The sequence below is a fragment of the Heliangelus exortis genome, chromosome 20, assembly GCF_036169615.1.
Source record: "Heliangelus exortis chromosome 20, bHelExo1.hap1, whole genome shotgun sequence".
Taxonomy (NCBI): Eukaryota; Metazoa; Chordata; class Aves; order Apodiformes; family Trochilidae; genus Heliangelus; species Heliangelus exortis.
In genome coordinates this window covers 867,386-882,420 of record NC_092441.1, presented here as the reverse complement: position 1 = coordinate 882,420, position 15,035 = coordinate 867,386, and the positions used below count along the sequence as shown (strand labels likewise).

Here is a 15,035-nt window from a genome sequence, read left to right as displayed (position 1 = left end):
GCTGATATTATTGTGGTTATTCTGCCTGGGGAAGCAGAGCAGCACTGTGTTCTCCAGTTTGGGTGGCATTTCTAGAAGTGCAAAATACTCTAACGAGTAATAAAAGGAATGTGAAGCTCTCCAGGTGTGGAGGAACCCAGCATTTTGCAAGTTTTCACCTCTGGAGGGGATGGTGCTCCCGGGCTGCCATCCCAGCCCTGGTTCAGACCCCTGGCAGGCCCAGCACTGGGTTCCTGCCATCCCTCTTGTCCCCAGCTCCCCACACCAGCCAACGTGTCTCCAGCTTCACTTACTGCCTGGAAGCAGGTTCTGTGTCATTCCAGTTACTATCTTGGCAGCTTCTTGAGCTTCAAATCTTGTACAGGAATCAATAACACACCCAGCCCTAATGGCATCCTTGCCAGCAAAGAATCTTCAGTGCCCTAAGAGCTCCTTTCCTCCCCTAAAAGCGACCCTTTAGGTAAGGGTCAGCCCTCACAGCAGGCAGAGGCAATGAATTCCTCTTGTATTATCACATTCTTATTTATCCTGTCTTTAAAACCTTGCTGTGTTTCAACCCCACACCATCATGAGCACAAACACAAATTGACCTTGGCACAGACACTCCAAGCTCTCACCCAGCACGCAGGACCAGAGTGTTCCTCCCCCTGGGGACCTCTGCCTCTCCAGGACCTCACCAGCTGCTTCAGCTTCTCCTTCTTTGGGAGCAGCTCCCAGCTCCCTGATCCAGGGCTTGCACACACATCTGCCTGGCCCAGAGGAGCCATCCCTCTGCTCGGGGCTCCCTCCAGACTTCTCCTGCCACACATCCATCCTCCCTTCCCTCCATCCCCAAAGGTGTGTGTGGAGGCAAGCCCAGCCTCCACAGGCATTAACATAACAGAGCAGAGAGCGTGGGAGAAAGAGAGCAAGAGACTGCAAAATAATAAATAATCACAGAAAAACTAGGGCACCGACAGCATCGCTGGCTTTTGATGTTTCCCTCTCATCCTGCCCTGCCTTTTCTGCTGTGAAAAGGGAACTCTGCAAGGTGGGAAGCAGCCCCAGAGTGGCAGGAACACAGGGCTGCTCCTGCTCGGAAGCACTAGCAGGATTACAGATAAATATTGAAGCTATCAAAGAAGCTTAAAGGATTTAGGAACCCACTCCCCATTATTATCCTCTCTGGGGGGAGGGGAAGTGATCTTTTGCAGGGACCTAGGGCAAACACCAGGGCAGTGCTGACTTGGGAACCAACCTGCTCTTGCTACAGATTCCTTCTCCTTTGTTGGACAGAGCCAGGGCAGGGATGGCAAATGTGGTTTTTATCATAAACAGAGTCACTGTTTGTCTCGTGGGTGCTCCAGGAAGAGGCTTCATGCAACCCACATGGACAGCACTGCCCTCCTGGGCCAGACCTTCCCTGTGCTGGGTGGAGGCCGGGGCAGGAGCAGCAGATCCCAACCCAGCACCTGGGCAGGACAGGGAGGTCCATGTCCTGGTGAGGAGCTCGGATCCATCACACAGCCAGCACTCAGCTTCCTCTCACAGCAGGTAAATCCTGAGAAAGCTGGGAAATGTCTTCAGGGAGGGGCTGGAAGGGAAAGCTGCCGGTTCTTCTGCTGTTTGTGTGTGCAGACAGGGGTGGAAATTACTGTACAAATCGATTCTGAGGCTGAGAGGCGGATGTGGGATTTTTTAAACCTGCCTCCATTCAAATCTGCTGCTGAAGCGTCACAACAAAACTTCATTAACAAAACATGACACCCGGCTCCGCTCCTCCTCCCGTAGGACAGCTTCCCTGACAGGAAGGAGATTTTTAATTTGCACCAGTGCAGGGCAGTGGAGAAGGATGCCTGTGAGCCCTACAAAGGCATCAGCATCCTCTCCTCCGGGACTTCTGGGCTCACAGCTCATTCCCGCAGGAGATCACCCAGCTCCTGTCCCATAGCCCCAGGGCACGCAGCTTTTTCTCTCTCCTTCTGCACTCCTCCTAAGTTACCGTCTTCTTCCCACATAACTAAATCCCAGATGGGTGTGCACCAAGAAAGGGGTAAGGCCTTTTTTGTACTCACATGTGGCTGCTAACCAGAGACACGGGTTAATGCTCAATTCTACACTAAAAAAAAAAACCAAAAACCAAACATCTCACAGCTGGCAGGAACCCAAGAGGACACCAGACAGGCAGATGCCAAGCCTGAGCTCCCTCCCTCTCTTGGTCCAGCCCCTTGGATTCCTGTGCAGGGAGCATCACCAGGGTACCAAGCCCCTTCAGCAACTCTCCCTGCAATTTTGGCTACTGCAAGCAGCCAAAATGGTTTCTCTGCTACACTTTATAGGGAATGCTGCAGTTTTAAACCACAAATTAAATTTTTAATGAAACTTCATAACTGTTGTACCCAAATGTAATGTAATATTGATAGGAACTGTGCATCCAGCTAACATGAGATTGCCCTAGAAAGCCTTTTAGGACGTTATGCAATATATAGCTAAATTAATTATTTGTAATGAAAGGATCTGTGTCCTTATAGCATCACTGAGACCTACTGGTACAAAGAGCACGTTCCTCATTCCCACTGAATGTAAATGTCAGGCGATTTAGGAAGAAATTGTCTCTGCAGATGCAAACAATGAAAGAAAGGAAAGAAAAAAAGGGGAAAGACTGAATGTGTGTGTGTGAGAGAGAGGGGGGGAGAGAAACAGAAAGGGAGAGATCTGCAAAGAAAGACTGCAGCAAAATGCAGCATATTTCCAAACTCCTGTCCAAAGTGCTTGTTACAGAAGGGAATTACTCCACCTTACAGACACTGTGTTTGTACAAGCCCCACACCATGCTCAAGATGTTCTAATGGCAGCTGTCGATTCTAGAAAACAAAACAAAACAAAACAAAACAAAGGTTTTGCATATGCACTATTCTGCAAACTTAACCATGGAGCTGCTCAGGGATGTGTGCTGGTCTCGTGCATCTTGTCTGTCTGCACAGGGCAAGGGGCTCTGGGCAGGGTCCTGCTCCCTCCCTGCGTGAGCTCCACAGGGACAGCAGAGCTCTGGGGTGACCAAGGACCATCCGCTTGCCGGAGGCTCCCTGAGAACAAGCTCCTATATTAAAACCCCCAAAAACCAGCCACAGAGCCACCGCCACGTCCTGCTCTAAGCATGCTGGTGATGGGGGTGCAGAGCCAGGGGCTGGAGTAGAAAATCTCTCTGGGAACACCACAGACACCATGGGCACAACCAGCCAGACACAAACAGAAGGAGCTGAGTTTCACTTTTGGTGAAGCCTTTCCATTCTCTTTCCCATCGCAAAGCTGTCTCCATCCCATAATGGATCATATTGTTCCCACTCCAGAGAGGACACTTAAATGTGGAATCAGCATTACCCCACAGGAGATATTTTATGTACAGCAGGCTGCACAAACAGGAGAAATCTTCCAGTCCCTGCTCCCCAGGGCTCCGGCTCCCAGGAATGAAGAGATTTGTCCACTAAAAAAAAAAAAAAAAGTCCTTTATGCAATTGTAACTCTGCAGTTCTCACACAAAGGTTGGCTTTGAACTGATCGAATCTTTCCACACCTCAGCTCCACAGCAGGCAGCTGCCTGGGGCACAGGGAGCCAGGACCCTGGACTGCCCAAAATGATACTGGTCCATCACAAATACAAATGTGCCTGCTGGCTCCTGCTCAGGACTAAATCATCTTCAAGGGTCCTTGATAGCTGTGCTCAGCTCTTTCCAGCTACAGAGAGATAAATCAGCTCGGTACAGAGAGCGCTTTGGGAGAGGCAAGAGAAGAGTTAAAAATAATAGGGGCTCCATTATTCCATTATACTCACACAGCTCCTAAATCTACAAAAGCAATAACGGATCTTACTGCATGATGCAGTGATTCTGGGAAAGCTGAAATCTTGATCATATTTTCCAGTTCTTTCTTTGTCTCCGAGATACGGGGGTTATTTTGCTTATCTATTGTAGCTCAGGTTTGTTGTTTTCTCCTGTCTGGGTATTTAGATGGTCTCCATCACCATAGTATCGAGTGTTTATTTTATTGCACCTGTCACCTTGGGCTCATCTCAGCATAATGTACTGTGGGTGACAAAAGATTCCTGGTGAAATTGGTTCAGTGACATGAGAAGCTTTGTCAACATCCTGCATATGTTACCAGAAGTGGGTATGAATCCAGTTGCCTCTCAGCCCAGTCCTACACTGGTGTAACTGTACTGCCTGCAGTAACATTATTTTTGGTTTGTGTTCCTGCCTGTGGCAGAAGAATTAGACCTGCAGTCTGTTCAGCCTTTTCCATAGCATCCCTTTTTCTCAGAAAACACCGACCCAAATCCAAAACAACAAACAAAACCAAAGCAGTGCTCCAACAAAATCAGTACAGAAGGAAGACTTGTCTGGCCAGTAAAACACATCCTGCCTGTCCCCCTCCTCAGCTCCCCTCTGCTCCATTCCTGTTGCATTGAAATGCTGCACAGCACAGAGTGCAAACAGGAGGCAAAGTAACCAGGGCACTAAAGCCAGCAGTGAAGAACCTACTTGAAATTCAGATTTCCCCTCAGATTTTCCTGAAGCAAAGCACATGGCACCAGAATTGAGCTGCTCATGGCTTTCAGGGCCTCAGAACTGCTGTGTGGGGGCAGGAGCATCATTGAGAGCCAGAAGCCTTAGGAAGGCTGCAAATAACAAGTCCTGCAACTGCCCATGAGCCCTGAGACAGGTCTGATGGAAGACAGCAACAAAAGCACACCAGGATCCCAGAGAAAGTGCTGGGAAGCACTGGGCACCGTGGCACATCTCCACACCTCTTGGCCACCAGCACTGCCCTGGGGCTGGGCAGCAGCAGCTGTACCAGCCACGGCAGAGAACTGGGGAGGCTGCCAACCCTGTCATCCTTCTGTGCCCCAGGACAGCCCCAAACCTCTGAGTCTGGCCATGAAATGCTGTTTTAATTGTAACCCACAGACCATGGCTGGGTGAGGGATGGGACCTCCCAAAGGCAATTGAGAAACCTTGGAGAAGGAAACCCTTCATGACAAGGGAGTGTGTCATAAAACTCTGGGGTCTCAATAAGCACCTGCAGCAGAAAAAACACCAAACTGAGTCACAGAGTGATGGGCCTGGCTGCGAGCAGCTTTGTGAGCTCCAGCTCCTTGAAAGGACCAGGATGGGCACATCAGGGGGGAGGAGAAGGGGAGAAAGGACCATGGAGTGATCATACTGCATCTTTTGTGGATCCCCAGACTGAAAAACCTTTGCATTTTACTGACCCACATCACTAATCAAAATTAATTGCTTGATATTTCACAGGATAACTTGGCATTATGCAAATACTCCAACCATATGGACTGCTGCAGAGCAGGGTGGGTAGGGCAGGCAGAGAGGGCCAAATTCACCCATGGTATCACCAGAAGAACAGTAACCCAGGCAGTCTGCAAGAGAAACCTCGCAGTAGTTCAGGTACTTCCCAACAAAACACAACAGTATGGAGAAAAGTCAGGGATTAAATGAACAGGTAGGAGGGTGTGAGGGAGCTGGGGCTGCGGGAGGGACCTCGGGGGAAGGCAGCGAGGAGCAAAGCTGCACCCTGGCTTCTTCAGGACTGATGAGAAATCGTCCTTGGCTGAACTGCTGAAGATGAGAAAAGCAGCAACTCTGTTGTTGGCCTCGAACCGTTCCCACCAAGGACAGTTCCCAGATATCAGCTGGGGATTTTTTTTTTTCCCCGTCTCAAGACGAAGCCCAGCAGCGACTTCTGTGCTGTGCCCCTGGCAGAGCTGTCACCACCAGCTCTGCCCTGCAACTTTCTCCTCAGGACACGCAGCTGCTGCCGGTTCGGTCCCTGCTCCAGCAGCCCCGCGCCCCTCACCCGCCTCAGGGCCTGAGCGATCTGCTGGGGGCAGGGGCAGAGCCCCAGGACCGGGATGCCCGGGGGAGCGGGGAGAGACGCTTTGCCGAGGTGCCGGGAGCAGCCCCGGGGCGGTGCGTGGAAACGGCGCCGCCGGCACCGAGCCCACCCCCGCAGCCACCCCCGCAGCCGGGGACGGGGGAAAACCGCGCGCATCCACGAACCTGCGGGGAGTCCCAACCCCGCCCCCTCCGACCGCCATCCCGCGGCACCGCGCACGCACCCCCCCGGCACCCGCGTGCACATCTGTACGCACATCTGCGTGCACACACGCACCCTCCCGCACCCGCACATCCCGCACATCCGTTCGCTTGCCCCCCCGCATGCACGCGCCCCTCACACACGCACACGCCCCCGCCCGCCCGCTCCCCCCCTCCTCCACACTCCCGCCCCCCCTGCGCATCCCCTACTCACACTCACATCCACTCCCGCCCCCCCCCCCCCCCAATTTCTCCCGGGAGGGTCCCCGTCACCCCCCCCCTTGTCGCGCGGCCGGGATTCCACGCGCCGTGACGTCAGGGCGCGCGGCCCCGCCCGGTCGCTATAAGAGGGGCCGCGTGCCGCAGTGGGCCCGGCGGAGAGCGGCGGCGGCGGCCCCAGCACAGCCCCGACCATGGCCGCGGGGCCCCCCGGCAGCATCCCGCTGCTGCTGCTGCTGCTCCTGCCGCTGCTCTGCCTGCGCGGCCGCGGGCAAAGCTTCGGGCAGACGCGGTTCATCTGCACCTCGGTGCCGCTGGACGGGGACATGTGCGCTGCCTCCGCCCCGGGCAGCGGCTCGGCCGAGGAGCTGAAAAGCACCGTGCTGCAGCTGCGGGAAACGGTGCTGCAGCAAAAGGAGACCATCATGAACCAGAAGGAAACCATCCGGGAGCTGACGACCAAGCTGGGCCGGTGCGAGAGCCAGAGCGTGCTGGAGGGGCTGCCCGGAGAGGGCAAGGGCGGCGGGGCCGGCAGGAAGGGCGGCTTCTCCAAAAACACCATGGGGGACCTGTCGCGGGCACCGGCGGCTGAGACCCTCAGCCAGCTCGGGCAGACCCTGCAGTCCCTGAAGATCAGGCTGGAGAACCTCGAGGTACGCGCTCCGTCCCCGCCGCCCCGGGGGATGCTGCCCCGGACACCGGGAGCCGCTGCCCGGAGCGGAGCGGGGTTCGGGAGCCCGCGCTGGGCAGGGCGGCAGATCGGGCGGTAACAGCCCCTTCCCGCGCTCGCCCCTTGCAGCAGTTCAGCCGGATGAACTCCTCCAGCCAGACCAACAACCTGAAGGACATCCTACAGAATAAAATCGACGACCTGGAGAAGCAGGTGCTGTCCCGGGTGAACAGCCTGGAAGAGGGCAAATTCAACCCCAAGAACGAGTCCGAGGAGCGCGGCAAGATCGAGAGCACCCTCACGTCGCTGCACCAGCGCATCAGCGACCTGGAGAAAGGTACCAACCAGGAGCTCCCCAGCCCCGCTGCCCCCGGGTCACCCTCCCGCCGGGCTCCCGGAGCCCCCTTCGCTGCCGGCCGTGCCCGCTCCCCTCCGCCCCGCGCTCTCCGGGACCCGGCGGGATGCGGAGCCGCTCCGGTTCTGTCCCGGTTACCCTCCCGTGGAGCGGTGACAGTGTCGCGGTGCCAGCGGGCTGGGGGCAGCAGCCGGGGATGCTCCGGGCTCTGCCCGGACGAGGGAGCCGAGCGGGGCCAGAGGGATTTGCTCCTCACAGCCGTCTCAAGGCCCGTTACATAACGGGATGGGGAGGGGAGGGACGGACCCCCAAAATGGGCAGAGAGGGGGTCTGGTTGTAGCCCACCACACCTCCACCTCCGCAGGCCAGAAGGACAACCGTCCCCCGGACAGGTTCCAGCTCACCTTCCCCCTGCGCACCAACTACATGTACGCCAAGGTGAAGAAGAGCCTGCCTGAGATGTATGCCTTCAGCATCTGCATGTGGCTCAAGTCCAACGCCTCCCCTGGCATGGGCACCCCCTTCTCCTACGCTGTGCCCGGGCAGGCCAACGAGCTGGTGCTCATCGAGTGGGGCAACAACCCCATGGAGATCCTCATCAACGACAAGGTACAGCCCTGGGGAGCAGGGAGGGTGCCAGGCACGGGGGAGACCTGCTGGGGGGCCAGCATGAGGGCGTCCTGTGCCCACCGCCTTGACCCACCCACCCACAGGTGGCCAAACTGCCCTTTGTCATCAATGATGGCAAGTGGCACCACATCTGTGTCACCTGGACCACACGGGACGGCGTGTGGGAAGCCTACCAGGATGGCACGCAGACCGGCAACGGTGAGAACCTGGCACCATACCACCCCATCAAGCCCCAGGGGGTCCTGGTCCTGGGCCAGGAGCAGGTGAGTGCTTGAGGGGGGATGGACAGTGAGCTGGAGGGTCCCTGCTTGGCTGGTTGCTTCCAGGGCAGACGGGGCAGCCCAGCCGTGTGCCTCCTGTAACGGTGGCTCCTCCACAGGACACGCTGGGCGGTGGGTTCGATGCCACGCAGGCCTTTGTGGGGGAGCTGGCCCACTTCAACGTGTGGGACAGGAAGCTGAGCCCCGGGGAGGTGTACGGCCTGGCCACCTGCAGCTCCAAGGCGCTGGCGGGAAACGTCATTGCCTGGGCCGAGGCCAACATCGACATCTACGGCGGGGCCACCAAGTGGACTTTTGAGGCCTGTCGTCAGCTCAACTAAAGCCACGGACAAGAGAGAGAAACCTCCTCATCGGGCTCTTTTCTTTTTTCTTTTCTTTTCTTTTCCTTTTTTTTTTTTTTTTTTTTTTCCCTCCTTTTTTTGCGCAAAAAAACCCAACTGAGAACCAAGCCACCTGTCTTGTCCCGTGGAGTGGGGATGCCCCAGCAGGGGGGCTGCCCATGCCCGGAGCCCCACGACCCTCTGGTTTCTGTCTTGCCAACGTCCTTCAATGCCTGCGTGCCTTGGCCTGGCGCGGCTGCGCCCCGACCTGCTGCCCCCCCCCCTTCCCCCACCTCCCCCCCCCCGGGGCAGCCCCCCCTTTCCCTGGGCACCGGCGCCTTAAAAGGCTGCGGGGCCCAGACCAGAGCCACCCCCGGGGCTCCTCTCCCTCCAGGATGAAGCCCCGGCAGGAGGGTGACGCCCCCGGAGCTGGGGGAGGGTTGCAGCATCCCCCCCCCCCCCCTCCCGGCCAGTTTCACTCCCCCCCGGGAGCCGGGGATGCAGCAGTGCCCAGGGCTCTAAGGAGGGGGTGACCCTCTCTCCCCTCCCTCAGTCAAGGACCCCTCCCCTCACTTCCCCAACCAGCGCCGCTCCCCAGCACCACAGCCATAGCCCCGGGCTGCGGCGGGCACCGGGACGGGACCCCCCTGGATGGGGCCCCCCCCGCCGGCCCCGCTCCCCGCCCTGCCGCACTCAGGTACGTCCCCCCCGGCCCCCCCGCCTGCAGCCCCCAGAGGCCTCCTATGCGCCGTAGCTGGTGAAAAAATAGCCTTTACCATGCCCTGGAAGTTTAGCTACCACTGAAAAGTCTGAAGCCTTTCTGCTTTTGATAATACACTATGTTGTTTCTCTTACTGTAAAGGGAAGTTTATTACCATTAAAAAAAAAAAAAAAAAAAGGTATTTTTATGAAGATAAAAAAAAAGAAAAATTATAGAATTAAGCCGTGTTCCCTGAGGAAAAGTACTTTGAGATTCTGCAGGAAAAAGAGATAAAGATGCGTATTTTGAAATAATAGATGCATTTTGTATGGTTTCCTTTTCTAAACTCCTGGTTTGTACTAGAGATTGCAGAAATCACCCCCCCCCCAGCCCTTCCCCCTCGCCTCCACTGACCCCCCCCCGAGGACCACCCTGGGTGGCAGTGGAGGATGAGGCAGAGAATTCCCACAGGGCTCCAGAGCCTCCCTGACCAACTCTAAAGATGTGGCAAAGAGACGTGCAGAGTGGAGGGGCCCACCCGGGGCTGGGCCACCCCTGGCCAGGAGCACAGAGCTGTCCCGGCCACCAACGCTTTGGGGAACCAGAGCCCAGCTGAGGAGCAGCACAGGCACCCCCAGATCCAGGTACCTTCCTACCAACTGGGGCTCAGGGCAGCTTATTTTAAACTGTGCTCTTTTTTAAAAACAAAAGCAGACAAGAAAACAACACAGCCAACCCATCGTGAGTCAATTTGAGTTCCTCCTAAGAGCCTGTTCGCATCAGCAAAGGGACAAGCACAACTGGCTGAGAAGAACAAGGCCACCACAAAGGTTTAACCTGCAGTCCCAGGTGCGTCGGATTTGCCAAAAAAAAAAAAAAAAAAAAAAGAAAAAAAAAAAAAAGTGTGATGTCAACACAATGTATATAGTGTACAATAGGGGAGAGTATAAATGTATCTTAATTTGTCATTATTTTGCTAACCAAAGCTGTACATTTTTCCTATTCCTTGCTGTCTCCTTTGGGTTTTGAATGGGTTCTGATGTCCTGTGCCTCCCGTCCACAGCAGCATCCTGACTGTGCACTGTTTCTACTGATACTCATGCTTTTGCCATTTTACTGCCGAGATTACATGAATTGTTGACTTTATTTTTACACAATAAAAAGCGAAGAAAGACACTGGGTCTTCTTAAATGTGTCAGTTCCCAGAGCCACTGGTGCTTGAGAGCTGATCTTAATCCCTGGGAAGGAATAATGCAGGAATTTCTGCCCAGTTCCCCTTGGAGCCTGCTCAGTCCCTCCCTAAGCCTGGGCTGTACCTGCCAGGCTCCTCTTCTGCAGCACTACACCACGTCTTCCCCTGGTTTATGCAACTCTGTCATACAAATTGATTTTTTTTGTTGTTGTTGGTGGGGTTTTTTTGGTTTTTTTTGTTGCTGTTGTTATTTTTTTCCCCCCAAGACGCAGGCTGGCAGCTCAGCTCCCTCTGGCTGCCTCTGCCAGGCTGGCAGTGCAGGGACAGGGACACCCTGCAGCCCACACTGGCTGATGCCCATCAGCTCTCTGCAGCAAATGTTCCCGGCACAGGCAGGACTGGGGGGGAGCTCTGGGGGCATCTTACTTGTCCTTAGGGGATCCAGGCTGGGCTCCCAACGCCATTCCTGCTCCAGAAGGCAAACCTGAGCACAGGGGTGAGGCCGGGGCGCTTGGGTCGGAGGGCAGGGTGGCCAGAGGCCACCAGTGTGTGACAGGTATGGGGACAAAGTGGCATAGACTGGGCTGTGCCTAATTGCTACAAATTCCAACTGATTACACATCTGCGGCAGAACAGACCGGCCAGGTAAGTGGCGTTGGGTGTCAAAGATACAAGTAGGAAAACCACCATTTACTCCTTGTAACCAACCAGAAACAATTCCCCGCCTGCCCCTCCTGCAGCTGGGAACAGGAGCTGTGCGGGTCCGGATCAGTTCTGCTGCCTCGGGCACCACGCGGCCCCTGGGGACGCTGGCGCTGCCCTTTTGTCCTCCATAAGAGCAAGGATGCGGTGACAGAGTCCGGAGGGAGGCAGGTGGTGTCACGCATCTCCCGGGGGCTGGCAGGGCCGTGGGGAGGGTCTCAAGGCTGCTTGTGCTGCAGTTTCCCAAGCAACGTCTGCAGCCAACCGCAGCCCCTTCCAAGGGCATCCCTTCCAAGGAACCTCCCCCATCTCCCGCTGACAGGGGACAGACACCCCGGGGTCCCTTCCTGCCACCCTAACAACGCCTTTTTTCCTTAGCAGGGTTTGCTCCTGCCACTGTTCCAACTCCTTTCCAGGATGCCTCAAGCTATAACCACGGTAACACAGCCAACAGGGCGAGCGGGAAGGAGGACCCCTCAAACCAGAAATGCAGATCTGGGGTCCCGGCGTCTGTCCCCGTGTCACCAGCAGATGGTCCCCTGGGCAGGGGTCAGCACCAGGAATCCTTCCAGGACAAGAGGTGGAATTGATCCATCAGAACAGGTTTAGGGCAATTTACCCAACCCTGCCTGCTGGGGACAGGCTGAGTGCTGCTCCTCGGTCACTGCTGCGGGTGCTGAGGGAGGAGGCACAGAGAGGCTGCCCAGGGAGCCCCAGCCTGGGGCCAGGGGTGGGCAGGATGGGGGCACGGGAGCCGACGCTGGAGCACGATGCCAGAGGACACCGAAGGGGTGTTGAAGAGAATGCTACCACCAAGATTTTACCCCTCCCCGATTCCCCAGGTTTCCCCAGGCATAGAAATGATTCAGCTCAGCAGCTTCGGAGCCTTACAAAGGCACCAGAATCGCAGAGCCCCAACAAGGAATCCCTCCACGCACCCTTCTCAGCAGAGCTCAGCCCTCTCTGGACATGCGGATCCCATCCCCTTCCCCCCACACACCCCTGAAAACCAGCTGCTCCAACGACAGGCTGCTTGGTTTCGTGTCACTGGGAACAGCCTACATCTCTGCAAGGGGAATGCTATTTTTACCCAGGGAACGGGTGGCAGCTCCTGTATTGTTCTCAGCCCCCCTCCCGACCCCCCCAGCCCTGTCCCAGCTCCCAGACGGGTCTGCCCGCGGGGACAGCAGCTTCTCAGCCACCCCAGGTGCCCAAACTACTGTGCCCACCCATTACTGGAGAGGGAAACCATACCCTCAGCTGGAGGCTTGTGCTGCACCACGATTTAAACTGCAATAAAAAAAAATACACTCTAACAGGCATAGCATTACTCTTTTTTTTCCAGCTGGGAGCTGGAAGCCGCGGCTGGGCTGGCAGGGGGCTTTCTGCCTCCCCCAGACCCCTGGGTGGTACAGGCAGAGCCGGGGGGAGGATACGGGATAGGAGCAATGGAGGAGGGAGCTGGAGGGGCCAATACTTCTTCATCAAGTCTTCAGCAAACCTCCTGGCTCATCACCCCCAGGAGGGGACCCTGGATCTGCCTCTCAGCCCCACAAAATCCTGGAGGTGTTGCCCCTCCTCATGTGAGGATCTGGCAAGAGAGAGGAGCAGCACAAGCCCATCTGTAAATGCACTGACCCTGACACCTCATCCTGCAGCTAAAAGCTGCTGCTGCTGAGAGCTGGGGAGTGGCCCCGGCTCTGCCCGGGGGATGCTGGTGACAGCCACCCCGTGTCCCCTGCGAGCGCGGGGATAAGGGACAGTGTTACCCGCACCGGCGCAATAAATCCAGGAGGCTTTTAGAGCAGAGGAGCAGATGGAGATCTTGGGCTGCATGAGGACAGGCCCCACGACTCGGGAGGTGGCTCAGAAATATTGACGGGGGCGAGGGAGAGTTCTTAAGGGCAGGGTACAGCGGGGATTTACAGCTCTGATCCGACTTCTTGCTGGCGACTCACATGGAAGAGGAACAACCCCTGTGCAGGGCCATTTTGCACCTCATTGCCCATCCTCTTCCCCCCCATTCCTTGAGCTCCAGGTCAGCTCTACCCAAGGCTCCAAAGAGGTGGGAGGAGGGGATGGGCTAGACATCAAAATGAAATCGACTGCATCTCCTAGCAGAACACCCACAAGCCCCCAGAGCTATGTCATGTCCCGAGGTGGCCTCTCCCGCATCCCTGCCCCCCGCACAGGAGGGCCCGGGGGCCGCCCCCAAGCGCAGGAGGAGCAGCCCAGGAGCATCCCAGAGCATCACTGCCGTGGGCTCCTGAGCACTTGATCCCATGGGGATCAATTAATTAGCAGGAAGTGAGTCCTGCTGCCTGCCCTGCCCGCGCCGGCAGCACGTGGATCCCAGAGAACCCGGATTCACAGGCTGTGCCAGGGAAATGACAGGAATGTGGGCACATGCCTGAAGAAAAGGCTCTTTGTCTTCATTTCACACAAAGTGGGAGTGATGGGGGGAAGAGGGCACCAGGCAGGGCTGGGAGGATTCCCCGAGGTGGGGAGGTGAAGCATTGGTCCCGCTGCAGGACAGGGGGACGAGGAGGAGGAGGAGGAAGAGGAGGAGGAAGAGCAGGGCCCGTGTGTGGGCACCCATGGCTGGGGGGGGCATGGCCAGGCCGTGCTGCTGCTGCTGCTGCAGGAGCCCGGGGACCGGCTGGGGCACGGCGGGGGCTGGACCCGACCCCGGGCACGAAGTCAAGGCTGACAGATTGTTCCGGTCACAGGAGTGAGTCATGGCTGGTGACACAGTGTCCCTCAAATGCTGCTCAGGAGCCTCGGTTGGCCGGGCATCATCTCCCCACACCTCCGCAGAGCTGCCTGGGCATTCCCTGCAGGCACAGCCCGGGAAGGGGCTTCCTCCAGCCCTTCCTCCCCCTCGGGAAACCCAACCAGACCTGGCCAGAGCCCCGCTGAAGCGAAGCCACAGATGCTCTGGCAGGCGTAGAGCCCAGCCCCAGCCCCAGCCCGAGGGGCTGGAGGAAAGCAAAATCTCTTGGTCACAGCGAGACAAGCCTCTGGCCAGACATCATCCTTACCCAACACTTCCCAGAGACTCTTCCTCCATCAGGAGTAAGGAATCTGTAACACGAAAAGTCTCCCTTAAGACAACAGCTTGGAGATCCCTGGGTGAGCACAGCCATGGCAGCTCGGGCCCCAGCCTGGCTGCAAACCCTCCCAAGGGCTCAGGCTGGGAGGACAGGACAGGGCACCCCTTCCCCAGCACAGGACACCCCTCCCCAGCACAGGACACCCCCTCCCCAGCTCTAAGCTGCCTCCTCCCAAAGGCACCAAGAGCAAACACTGTTTCACACCACTCAGCCACTATTCAATTTAACACCAGGGGCTGCTAGGAAAGCAGGACTTGAATCCTCCAGTCTCGCCTTCTCAGAACATTTTTGCAGCCTTTTCCCATTCTCCTCCTGCAGTTTCCCCAGCCACTGCTGAGCAGCACCCTGACAGCACTGAGATGGTTTCCTCCCTCCTTCCCGTCCACCCCTGGTGGAGTACGGAGGGGCTGGGATCTCAGCGTGAGCCTCAGACTTCACCAAGAAGTTTTTCTGGGGGATGTTCCTCTGGCTGGGGATCCCAAGAGGGATCCGAAGTCCCATCCCAGGGGCACAAAGGGGAAGAGCAACTGATTTTCCACCAGAGGGTCCCTGACTCAGCACGGCTCTACCATGGGAGAGGCTGCCGGTGAGCACAGAGAGGAAGGAAGAATATATCTTCCAAAGCTGATTAAAAATAGATGCAGCATCTCACTAATTATGCTGTGTAATTAGCATTTGTTTTCTGCTTAGCAGAAACCTGTGGGGAGCAAAGCTGAGCTGGACCCCAAGTACCTTGTTTGCTATCAGCTTGGGCAGAGATGGCTCAT

The 15,035-nt window shown here is 56.7% G+C and overlaps 1 protein-coding gene and 1 long non-coding RNA gene across 4 annotated transcripts; both read left to right on the top strand.

Annotated features, from left to right (window-relative positions):
* The first annotated feature begins 6,433 nt into the window (after positions 1–6,433).
* Positions 6,434–10,437, top strand: NPTX1 (neuronal pentraxin 1). Of its 3 annotated transcripts, none has more exons than XR_011729859.1 (6): positions 6,441–6,958; positions 7,105–7,312; positions 7,695–7,939; positions 8,044–8,223; positions 8,340–10,110; positions 10,328–10,437. XR_011729859.1 is itself a non-coding variant. In XM_071764072.1 (5 exons), the coding sequence occupies exons 1-5, from the start codon at positions 6,500–6,502 to the stop codon at positions 8,559–8,561; spliced, it is 1,314 nt and encodes a 437-aa protein (XP_071620173.1). In that variant the 5' UTR covers positions 6,434–6,499; the 3' UTR covers positions 8,562–10,437. The 3 variants fall into 3 exon arrangements, 1 of the variants encoding a protein (XP_071620173.1); XR_011729860.1 differs by having other exon boundaries at positions 10,325–10,437; XM_071764072.1 differs by having other exon boundaries at positions 6,434–6,958; positions 8,340–10,437.
* Positions 10,438–11,681: 1,244 nt separating this feature from the next.
* LOC139805553 (uncharacterized) lies at positions 11,682–12,471 on the top strand. Its single transcript, XR_011729861.1, has 2 exons — positions 11,682–11,735; positions 11,998–12,471. It is a non-coding gene; the product is annotated as an uncharacterized lncRNA (long non-coding RNA).
* The last annotated feature ends 2,564 nt before the right edge of the window (positions 12,472–15,035 follow it).

Coding starts and splice junctions, on each gene's coding strand:
- NPTX1 (XM_071764072.1), top strand. CDS start 6,500: ATGGCCGCGGGGCCCCCCGGCAGCATCCCGCTGCTGCTGCTGCTGCTC. Junction 6,959..7,104: donor TCAGGCTGGAGAACCTCGAG/GTACGCGCTCCG, acceptor CGCCCCTTGCAG/CAGTTCAGCCGGATGAACTC. Junction 7,313..7,694: donor CATCAGCGACCTGGAGAAAG/GTACCAACCAGG, acceptor CCACCTCCGCAG/GCCAGAAGGACAACCGTCCC.